The sequence below is a fragment of the Panicum virgatum genome, chromosome 4K (assembly GCF_016808335.1).
Source record: "Panicum virgatum strain AP13 chromosome 4K, P.virgatum_v5, whole genome shotgun sequence".
NCBI lineage: Eukaryota > Viridiplantae > Streptophyta > Magnoliopsida > Poales > Poaceae > Panicum > Panicum virgatum.
In genome coordinates, this window is record NC_053139.1 from 29,533,583 (window position 1) to 29,546,129 (window position 12,547).

At 40.5% G+C, this 12,547-nt stretch overlaps 1 protein-coding gene across 1 annotated transcript; it reads left to right on the forward strand.

Annotated features, from left to right (window-relative positions):
• Nucleotides 1-233: 233 nt before the first annotated feature.
• LOC120704746 (putative E3 ubiquitin-protein ligase UBR7) lies at nt 234-7,898 on the forward strand. The gene is made up of 5 exons (XM_039989255.1): nt 234-576; nt 716-874; nt 5,126-5,386; nt 6,021-6,656; nt 7,451-7,898. Exons 1-5 carry the CDS (start codon nt 475-477, stop codon nt 7,541-7,543), a joined length of 1,251 nt encoding a protein of 416 aa, XP_039845189.1. The 5' UTR covers nt 234-474; the 3' UTR covers nt 7,544-7,898.
• Nucleotides 7,899-12,547: the final 4,649 nt, after the last annotated feature.

Sequence of the window (12,547 nt, forward strand, 5' to 3'; positions counted from 1 at the left end):
AAAAATGTGAAAATAAAAGTGGAGCCTTTCGCCGACTATTTCCGAACGTTTTCAACCTCCCGCCTCCCCGAAAACACCCAACATCGCTACGCGCACTCCTGTATCCCCACCGACGCTCGGGCCCCACGTCACAATGACAGCATGACCCCACTTCTCAGTCACAAAAAAGAATCCCTCTTCTCTGCCTCTCTTTCCCGGATTCTCTCTCTACCACCATCCCCTCCCTCTCTCTCCTCAGCTTCCTTTCTCTCTCCTCTCTCTCCCCATTAATCCCTCCTCTCTCTTGTGGGTATTATTCCTTTCCACTTCTCCCCTGCTCAATCTCAGCTCCCCTGCCTGCGAAGCATCCCCCATCTCTCCCCAATCTCTCCGATCGCGCGAGCTCGCACGCAAGCCCGGGCACCTCATCCCCACGCCAAACCCTAACCCTAACCCGAACCGACCCAGGGTCCCGGGCCGCGGCGGCGGGAGGGCATGGCCGACACGGCGCGCGACGGCGGGGACGCCTTCGCGGACGAGGCGGAGCCCACGGTCACCATCGACGAGTACATCGAGGGCATCGAGGCCGAGGAGCTGGTACGGTACCCCGCGTCTCCCTCCCTCGCCCCTCGGATAGATGGATTCGGTCCGTTCGAGTGGGGGCCGATTTGGTGCCGTGCTCGTGCTCAGCTTTGCTCATGCGCTCTCTCGGCGGGGCGGGAAAACCCCTATGTAGGAGGCGGATTTGGTGCTGGGCGGCGACGACGGCAAGGAGTGCACCTACGCCGGCGGGTACCTCAAGCGCCAGGCTGTCTTCTCCTGCCTCACCTGCGTGCCGGATGGAGTCGCCGGGGTGTGCACCGCCTGCAGCCTCGCCTGCCACGATGGACATGAGGTGAGTCTGCTCACTCTTCCCATTCATTTTCCTTCCTAAACAGCATTAGCTCTCCATTGTTGCGAGGGGGAACAAGGCAAGTAAATGAAGATTATCAACTGTTCTGCCCACTAGTATCAACTGAATGTTTATTCCAGCAGCACAATGTACCCGCTAGTTTCTTCAAAGATATGTTTTTATTTTTTAATTGAACACACAAGACAGCTGCACGTCACTGTATTAGAGAAAGCGTAAGAAATGCCGGTCCGTTTACAAAGCCGACATGAGCAAAGTAAACCAAAGGAAAGAAGATAAGAAAGAAAAAGGAAAAAAAATAAACGACTCAAACTCACTGAAACTCAATTTTTTTTGGAGAAGCACTGAAACTCAATTAATAGCGTGAAACACGCACGCACGTATCAGGGGTCGTGCCAGAGCTGTGCCAGAGCTCCTTTAGCCTTTTATGCCATGGATCAGAGTTGTGCCTCATCAGTGATCTCACACATTACCTCAGTGTCAAACACATGCTAGAAATTAGGATCTTTTGTATTTACAGATTGCTGTACTTCTTTAACAAATCTGAAGCGATTGCATTTCACCACAACTTAATGTTCTTCTGTGCTGTTTATGAAATGTACGCTTGTTTGTTGGGGGCTTCATAAAATTGTACGCCTTATATAAGCAGTAGCAAAATTACCAATGCTGGTCTTCTGGATCAAAAGATGAATCTTAATTTACGAAAACTGAAAAATAGCTTGTGATTAATATGATCTTTTACGGATGGACTTGAATTATGCCAATCAAGTCATCAATGTGTTTTGTTCTACTTATAAAAACCAAAAGCTTCAACACTCTTCTAGAGCAATGTTCTGTGTGGCCTGGGGCTTTTAGGATACTGATCTGCTGAAGGTATAATTGTTTGTATATATTATTTGATCAATATTGAGCTGGAGACAGGCATGCATTAACTTTAGAAGTAGAATTTTGGACTTATTAAACTGGGATCGTGGCTTGACACGCTCAATTTTCTTTTATCATTTTGTGCAACTATCCACAAGACCTTTTTTATGGAATTAGACTGAATAAGCTTCTCCATTCTAGAAAAGGGCATTGTTAGTATCTCACTTTGATTAGGTAGCTAGTAGAGTATAACTTATTTTCCTGTGTTTTTTGAATTGAGAAGTTATTTGTTTCATGGTAATTCTTACTTCTTGTATTGTTAGTAAATGCTTTAATGTCTGGAAGTACTAGATACCATCCTAAGAACAATCAATAGCATTCTCTAGCCATTGTTAAATCCAAGCAGTTGATTACTCTTAACTAAGAATTTGAATGCAGGCAATATGGCCTTTTGTAAAATACCTACAAGATGTTATTATCCATTTAGGACTTAAAGCCAGAATTGCTTATAACGGGAACATATACATGCCAGTGAATAGTGTTATGGAATAGAATGTGGCTGCAAAGGACTAACGCACAGGCAGACTCAACGTGTGTGATGTGTAAAAGATTTCTTGTATGGGATTTTGATTGCTTTATGTTAAGCACAAGGTAAACTCTTGTAAATTCAAACTGATTTACAAGCAGTTTCATGGAAACTGGAATTATTTGCAGCCATTAATATAGTTATTTGTTATGTTATGTTTTTAGCACATATGTATTTGATTCAATATGTGGACTTTCATCTAATGCGTTCATGTGCATTTGTGGGCATGTGTAGCAAACACCATGGTTTTTAAGTCGTCGCCTAAGCGTCACCTTGGCTTCCAGGCGAAAATCAAATCCTGATGTCACGGTCACCAGGAACGTCATGCGTATGGCCTCCAAAATCGTCGCCTAGGCGGATATGATGTTGTTTTTTCCGCTAGGCGGGCGCTGCACTGGCGATTTGGCGGGCACGCGTGGGGAAAAGGGGGGAAGTGCAGCCGCGCGGGAAACAGTGGCGGCGGCATGAGCATGTGGGATCCGCACACCTGTAACCTCCCAGCGCGACCTATCTGAGGAGGGTGTGAATGACTGAATTCAGAACGATAGATGGAGAGAGGGAAAGACAGAGGGTAGCAGGTCGGCGGCACCTGGAATCTGTGGTGGCGCACTGCTCTGATCCAGCTGTGTCTGCTCCCCAATCCCATGGCTCCGGCCCCTCCTCCAATCGATTTGCACCTTCTTCCTTTTCAACGACCAATCCGGGTGGACTCCCTCCACTCCTCCATCTAGGAGCTTCTGGTTCTTATCCGATGTGCTCACCTCTGCCTTCCTGCTGGCACCCCCTCCCACAGCTGCATCACACAGACACAAGTACATCTTCCTCTTCTGTTCCTTGGCTCTGCTCAGTTGCTTATGCTTTTGCTGGAGTGCTAGTGCATCTGCTTGTGCTTGGTTCTCTGCTGTTAATCTGCATGCTACATGGAACAAGCCAACAAGGGAAAATGGAAAGAGGATCACTAGTACATGTGCTCCAGAATTGGAGGCAAAAAACTATGTATCTGTGTATGTTTGTGCTGCTCCATTCTAGGTGAGGGTGAGGGTATGTGTATGGTGTTGCTTTGCCACATGCCTTATTCGCCTAGGCGTCCGGAAGGGGGTGGGTCACCTTGCCTCACCTTACTGCCTTAAAAACCATGGCAAACGCTTTACAGTGGTAAGCCAGCAACCTTATATAAATTAGTCCCCTAAAACTTTGACTTAATGAGTCAACAAATTGTATTTTATTTTCTGGGTATATTTAATGGCCAGGAGTTGGTAGCCTAGGTACATCTTTGCTGTCATTTTTTTGACTGTGAGTTGCTTAGGGATTGCTTGTGACTCTTAAAGGGGTACACAATAGAAGAAGTACAATCAGCACTGCCTGTGCAGCCATTTACGTCCAATTTGGTACATCACACATCACAGGATCTTACCACAAACTGTCTATTGATTAAAGGGGTTTAAAAACATGGTTGTAATGTTGTTGTAGGGAAAGGGTTGCATGTGCTATTTTCCTTGTGTTTTCGTATATGAGAATGATGAATTGTTATACCAAGACTTTCAATACTTGAACATAAATCCCTCTTTTGATGTTTTTCTTTAATTGTTCAAAAGTTAGATAATGTTCGCAATACTAGTGATGCCACTTAACAGTGTTTTTAAGGCATCACCTAGGCGACAAGGCAATGGTGGCTCACCTCGCCTAAGGTGTCGCCTTAGTCCACCTTATCCCACCTTAGCCCGCCTAGGCGATAAGGCGGTGGTGGCTCGCCTCGCCTTGCCTTAACGCTTTAAAAACCATGGCCACTTCAGCCATCAAAAAGAAAGCTAAGCTTCTCTTGGGTATATATTTAGTAAAATGAAGTGCATCTAGAAAATGAGAAATAATTCTTTCCTATTGAGGTACGTAGATGTAGTTGATCAACTATTTTATGATTCTGTGACTGCCATCTGCTGGAACATTTTTCGAAGGACTGATAAAACAAATGCAATTCTTCCACTTCAATGAATTGCTTTGGATTATACGAAATGCTTTCTAGAATATGTTGCAATTTTTTTCTTCGGTGTTAATTGCACACCCATGTCCAAATTCCATTTGCCAGGATTGGCCTCAAGTATCTGAGTTAGATTCCAACACCATGTCCATGTCTGAGTAATTCTCCCAAACTTATTTTGACTGAAATAGGTAACCAAATCTTGGTTGGATTCCGAGACTGATGCCAGTATCGAAGCGACACGTTTCTGCACTAAAGAAATGCCAACAAAACCTTTTGATGTGCTTGGTTCCATCTCTTGGGTTATAGGCATCCTTGGGATAGCAACTCATATGTTTACCCCTACTTTCAGCTCTAATAATGTTGTTTTACATAACTGGGAAATTCATTCATTTGAGGGAAGTTGTGTGTACGTCTTTATGTAGACTTTAGAAAATTTGTCCTTTAGCTTTATGCATCATGACTATGAAGCATGGTTGCAAAGACATTATATCCTTGATTACATCTGGAATATGTTGCAGATAGTGTGATATATCTTAAGTTGCTGAATTTGTGTGTGGTATCTGAGGTGTTTGTTATCATGCTTTGAAATCTGTAGCAAAGAAGAGATAATTTCTTGGCGGATGTAATTCATGGTATTATTTGTTGCCACTTTGTCTTTCAATTTAATATTCGCGTTTACTTGTGGTCAGATTGGCTGCCTCACTTGCATCAGAAGAATTTAATGCATTATCATCTGTACTCATGTCTTTTTTTTTTGTACTTGAACTCGGCTAATGCTTCATCTCTTTTTTCTTTTCTTTTTTCCAAGATTGTTGAACTTTGGACAAAGAGAAAGTTTCGTTGTGACTGTGGCAACTCAAAGTTTGGTGGCCACCTCTGCAAGCTCTGCCCTGAGAAAGATTCTGAGAATCCAGAAAATTGTTATAACCATAACTTTAAAGGTTCCTATTGCACATGTGGAAGGCCTTATCCAGATCCAGAAGCTAAGGAGCAAGTTGAAATGATACAATGCTGTATTTGCGAGGACTGGTTTCATGAGGATCATATTGGTCTTAACTCTATTGAAGAGGTTATCTACTTACAATTATCTTATTTAATGGCACTATATTTGCTAACATCTTTCTATGTTCTGTTTCTTTTGTATTTGCATGGTTGCATTTTATATGCAATAGTGCCATTGTATAGTAGTGTTGCTCAGAAAATTTTTCTTGTGGTCATGTCATTTCTACTTGTAAATGTTTTATTCTGTTCTTAGACCTAGGAAATTTTGCTTTGCAGTGCGCTATTTTCTAGTTTGTTATACTTCGCTGCATTTTGGGTGAAGCTAGAAACAAATGCATTCTTGACTGGAGTTTTTTTGTTGTTAGCGTTCACCTTCCCTTTCCCAAAGTACAACTGCTCATGCAGTAGTTATTCTATTCAGGACTTAAGAATCTCTTATTGAGATGCCAAGCAACTAAGCTTACACACTGATTTAGCAAAGTTTCACATCTATGCTTATCAGGTGGTGCGAATTGAATGCATATTTGCTATCTCATTTTGTTTCGCCAGTAGAAAAATTATAAGATATTCATAGGATAAAATTTAACATATTCTATTAGTTCCCAGGTACAGATATCCAGAGGATAAAAGTTTAGCATCTTCTGTTGGTTCCTAGGTACCTGCAAAATATTGTGTGTTTTAATGTCTTTCCTGTTTTGCAGATACCGCGAGATGAGGAAGGGGAACCACTCTATGAAGATTTCATATGCCATAAATGCTCACCTGTTTGTTATTTCTTGAAGCTGTATCCTCAAACAATTTGGGCTTCTAGTAAGCAGGATTTGGCATCACAAACTAACACAAATGATTCAACTGTGATGGAAGGAGGACCTTCGGATCATGCTAACATTGAGAAACATGAAAATGGTGCTCTTGTTGATCAAATGGGTGGCGAGAAGACCTCCATGGAAAATGGTTCTATAAAAGATATTGCAGTTCCTGAGAAGGCCAATTTGGAGGACAGTTCTGGAAACAACTGCAAGCTAGGAACAGATGTAAATACAATGCCAGATGGCACAGAAAAAAATATGCCCTTTTTCATGTCTAAAGGCTGGAGGAACACACTATGTAGGTGCCTAACATGCACTAACTTCTATGCACAACGAGGTATTGCATATCTTGTTGACAAGGAGGACTCTATTGAGGAGTATGAGAAGATTGCCAAGCAGAAGAGGGAGAAGAAGTTGGAACAGCAGGAAGGAGCTGAGACGAACTTTCTAAATTCTCTTAACCATGTTCAGAAGATAGAGATGTTGAGTGGCATTAATGACATGAAGAATGAGTTTCAGTCCTTTCTGGTAACAATCTCCTGTTATTTGATTGGTTAGGTGAATATTTTAGCATTAAAAAAATGAAGGATTGAATCAACCATCCAAATTGCGTTACTTTAAATTTGGTCACACGACTCTTTGCTATAACATATGCAAACTACTCAAAGAAGTGAACACCTACATGTTTTAAAACACTACCCAGAGGTTCTCTTACAAGCACTTTGCAATAAGCAATGTTAGCACTCTTCCTGAGAAATGAGAACCAACGTGTCATGCACACATGGGACGAAGACATGGCTAGTCTGCAACTCTGCATATTCATCTGAGTGATTATAAAGGTTGGCTTTCTGGCTGTATCGACTGGGCAAATGTGCATATGCCAAATGCATTGGACTGGAAACAAAGCATTTTCACAGCCTTTAGATTATTAGATATACCTGTTAAATTATATCATCTTGCGCAGGAAAATTAGATTCCTAACACATTGCAGGAATGTTCAACACCACCGTTTGTCATTTCTGCAGAACTTATTTGTGGTCATGAAGACTGCATTAAGCTAGATTATGTTCTCTTATAGCTTTATACTCATTTGTATTTAATGAAAATCTTTAAATCTCATTTACATAATCCTGTTATTTTTTTTAACTCAGGAAAGAGGAATGCTGTTTCATTTTGTCAATGCAATCTAGTTCCAAAATGATCTTTCGTAGCAGCAGAATGATGATCTCTGCCTTTTATCATTCTAGGTTGCATTAATATTTTGTTGCATCTGATTTTGTACACGCACCTCATTGATTTGTTTCCTTTGATGCTTTGAACAGGAATCTTTTGACTCGTCAAAACCAGTCACATCAGAAGATGTCCGCTCAGTTTTCGAGAATCTGGCTAAGAAGAAGAAACAGAGGTTATCTTAGAGCTTGTGTAGCTTCAGATCCCGCCAAGTCAACGGCTCTACTGCTGGGTAGTGTACTGCAACTTGGGTACCTTTGGACATCCAGAGTAATGTCATCCTAGGTGCTACTGGACTTACCAGTAATGTGGGATTCCTGCAGCAACACAGTAATGTGTTATGTACCAAAGTGGGTTGCAGTAGATTTGGATGGCCCAGCTGGCGAACAACCTGTTTGCTCCTTAATCTGGACATTGTAGATGGTAAGTTACTAAGTTACATTGTGTTACCAGTCCCCTGCCGATGCAATTTGCACTAGGGACTAGTTCTGCTGATTGTGATGATTGTCCCGTAGCATTGAAACACATTGAGTTCCGGTTATCCATTAACCAAGACAGCTCTGCCACATTGTCTGGAAAAAAAAAAGACAGCTCTGTAGCATCGCATACCTCCTAGCGATGGCATTCCCACCACCGGGATGAAGATGGAATTGGTCTACGTAATGCGCATGCGGGATTCCAGATGGTCCTCGATCGACGCCTAGAAGTTAAGATCAGAGGCACGTGACCGTCGTTGTCCAATCGTTATCCTGTTCGTGTGATTGCCGCCTGCTGGGTTTCGTTTTGCTCTCATGTCGCCTTCGTTTCGTCCTTCCTCTTGTGTGCTACCAGTAGCAGCTGGTATTATGTATGTGTATGAACGATTGGATTTGGATGCGAATTATCCATCCCGATCCTGGCGGCTTGTCTCCATCGTTTCTTTTTCGCCGGTGCCTTTTCTCTATGCGCAGCTGTAGGCAAGCAGCCCACACTTCGTTGCTGCATTCACACTCGCACACTCCATCTGGCCCGTGACTCTCCCGTGCCTGATTGTTCAACCTTGGTCCTTGGGTAGGTAGTGCAATCAATTTTGGATAAAAACTTGGGTCACACTTGAACCTAGTTTAGCAACTTCTGAAATCTGCCAGCAATTTTAATTTGTAATGGGACAGCCTGAAGAAAGGGTCTGGCCAGCCCATGCTCTAGACAACACATCGCACAGCGAATGCCATCTGCACAAATCAAGATGCTAGATAAGTACAGAGTTGGTACTTGGATTGATTATTCGATCGTCCCCTTGCAGGAAAATAAAATGCCAACTGTTTTGATCAATCGTTGCATCCTGTCTCCAAGAAAAATCGACGGCTGTGGCGTTTGCGGACTGCGTGTAGGGAAACGAATCGACAAGACTACAAGAGTAGAGATGCCCATCAGCCTGTGTTGGAACTTATTAGGTTTCTTGTCCTCCGTTTTGTCTCGTGCAGCGGCGGCAAGCAATGACTTAAGTGTGCATGAGTTGCATGAGTGCTCGGTGCGGCAGGAAACACGTTCTTGCAAAGCTTACCCGCGACTGCTCGCTTCTGTTTGTTTCAAGTAAGACCCCAAATTTTGTTTTTTACAAAAAAAAAGTAAGACCCCAAAATTAGGGTCAGTATGAGACATAGAATTTTTTTGCGATCGTGTCTGAGCACGTTTTTTATTAGGAGGGAGAGAATTTGCAACCATAGAAATTTTGCAGAAATTATACTGAAATTTTAGGGGAAACTTTAACTTGGTTTCCATCGAAGATCAGAGGATGCCCAACAGGAAATTCTGGTTCTAAAAGAGGACTGCTTAAGATAAGGGAATAGTAATGAACTAATGATTGATGCTGCAATGTAAACTTACTATATATATATATCCTATATATATACAGCCTGTATATATATCACTATCACAAGTCCCTCTCCAACAGTAGCGGCCATTTTTCTTTTTCTGCACCCATCAACGAAATTTCTGTACACTAATAAGCAATTTATCTATGCAGCTAAAATATCAATTTTGTTTTTATCTGTATACAACTATCAATACAGCGAAAACTATCAGTTTTATTTTTTGTTGCACGATAATGGCAATGGTAGGTTAGCTTTCCATCCATGCATTGATATGTACTTATTAGAAAAAATAAAGGAAAAATCATGTGTTAACTAGTAGACATTAATTTCTAGTCCACACCAACCTAATCAGTTCATTACAATTTGTGCAACGACAAAGATGATAGATGTCTTGTACTTTGTCAGGTCTCAATCGTGATCATTTGCAGCCATCTGGCCCATTCAATGGACGTTTCAGGCTGGTCGCGACATGATCCAGTTGTTGGAAGCTTTTAGACTTTTTCTTAAAGAGTCCGATGAACCGAAGGTGTTAGGAAACGAGAGGTTAGCAAAAACAAATATGTGTAATGTATTAGGCCCTGTTTATTTCTACTCCGAATTCTAGATTGTGTGTCTTTTACATTACCTAAAAAAAGCTAAAAAAACATGCATATTTTTTCTTAGATTTCATAATCCAATCCTAGAATTCGGATTATGGCGTACATATTTACGCATCATGATATTCATGTACAAGTAACAGACACCAGTATAGAAATTGCCTTTAGTCCTGGACTGGGACCTTTAGCCCCGGTTGTAGTAACTGGATTAAAAAAACTAAAAAACATGCATGTTTTTTCTTAGATTTCATAATCCAATTCTAAACTGTCAAAATATAATAATCCACATCTCAATTGTGGTGTATATATTTATGCATCATGGTATTCACGTACGTGCAAAGGAACAGACACAAATACAAAAGCTGCCTTTAGTCCGGGTTTCTGTTACCAACCAAGACTAAAAGTCGTTTGATGTTCGTAAAATTTTGGAGCTGGGACTGAGGACATTAATATGGGTATAAACTCTACCGAGATAAATGAAGGAGATGAACATAGGTTTCTCTACTAGTGAGAAGGGGAAATAGTAGGAGATTGTGGGGAATCCAGTTTTGCTCTTGAATTGGGATGAGAGACCGCAATGAGTTGAGGGATCATGGCTACCTTCACTTTACTTTTAAGAATCTCTAACTGAAATAAACATGTCTTAACCCATTTCCTTCTCGACGTCATTGACCAACCGTTAGATTGTACCCCGCAGCTCCATGGATTGAGCCATGTACTTTACGTCCAAGTTTTATAAACTACTCCCTCTGTATTGTAAAGAAAGTCGTTTTGATTGTCTTAAGTAAAATATTATAAACTTTGACTATAAATAAACTTTTTTGGGTTGAGTTTGAAAATATGAAAGCGATGTAAGTAGATTCATCTTGAAATGCAGTTTCATAAAAGTATATATTGATTGTATTTTTTAATTTTTTTATAGCAACAAGATAGTGGTTAAAGTTGTTTTGGAGACCGTGTCGATGTCCAAAAAGCTTCCTTTACCAACCTGGAGGAAATAATTATTAGGATGTAAAATAATGTAGTATATGTCCCAGTCTAAGAGATTGCAATTTGGATTCCATGACAAGTGGCGAACCTAGGATTCCAAAGAGGGTAAGTCATGACATTTTTTTCACTTGCAATTCGGTATAATCCATATATAATTCAGTAATAAAATTTAAACTTCAAAGAGAAATTCAGTTACCAAGAACATAAATTACATTCCAGAACTTAAATACCAAAGTTGCATAAATTATAATACAAATACTTCAAATATACTAGTTCAAATGAGACAAAAAAACTACTTGTCTAGTTTGTCTGGTCTACGATTTCTAATACTCATGAAAGTCTCAATTATGTCATTTTCATCCACCTCAAAGAAAATATCCCGCTCAATGAATGTGACAAGACAATCATCTAAAAGAGCATCACCCAACTTATTTCTTTTTTTTTTAATTTTGACTGAAGCCATTGCAGAAAATACCCTTTCAACACTCGTCGTTGCCACCGATAGAAGCAGTACCATTTTGAGAAGCAAGTAGACCATATCATACAATGTGTGTCTATTTGTTTGAATAAGCTTTACTGAAAGGTCAACAAGATTCACAAGGCCTTTGAAGCTATCATTTTGCCTCACATCATCAATATAATTGTTAAGTTGCAATTCAAGTTTCATCAAATCATGGCCTTTGATGTCATTAGGGTAGAACTCAGCTAGTCTAAGTAACTTTTATGCATCAAAAGAGGCAAATGAGTTGGAAGGATTGAAGGCCGACATATAGGAGAGCAACTCCATATTTATCTCATCAAATCGATAATCAAGCTCTTGACTAATTTGATCAATGACACCAATATATATTTCTCTTCTAGAGTGATCATCATTTGTTTGGTTCTGAGCATAACATGCTGATTTTCCATAAGGCACATAATTATTCTACATAGCTGGAATATGGACACCATGTTTGTTGCAAAATAAAGTAACTCTTTTAAGGAATTGTTCCTAACCATTAGTCCTCAATTGCTGCATTCTATTCTTTGCCACATTAACAAGAGTGATTACATTAAGAATATCTTACTCTCTTCTTTGCAAACACTCAGATAATTCACTTGTATATCGAAGAATAAGAAACATTAAGTGTGCGGCAACAACAAACTCAAAGGACTCAAATGCTCCAACCATAAAATTATTTTTGTCCAATCAGCCTTATGTGAAGGATCATCTCCAAGATTGACAAGTACTTGATGGATTGAAGGATATATAGCAATGATGTTGCATACAGTTTCATAATGAGAATCCCATCTAGTCTGACCAGGTCTAGGCAGCCTCATCTCTTGATTTAATCCACTCCTAGATTCAAGTTCACCACAATCAAGTGCTTTTGTGATTTGCTCAAGTCTGGCATTTCAAAGCATTCCATGATGCTTACAAGAAACTCCAACAATATTGAGCAAGATAGATACATGATCGAAAAAGGCCTTACAGTCAGTATTACCCTTGACAACAGCGACAAGCACTAGTTGGAGTTGATGTGCAAAACAATGGATATAATAAGCAGAAGGTGATTCTTTCATAATAAATGTTTTTAATCCTTTAATACCACCTTTCATGTCTCTAGCCTCATCATAACCTTGACCACGAATTTGAGTTATTGTCAAGCCATTACTAACAAGTAAAGCCTCAATTGCTTCTTTAAGTGATAAAGAGCTAGTATCATCAACATGAACAACTCCAATAAAACGCTCACATGGCCTTCCCAAT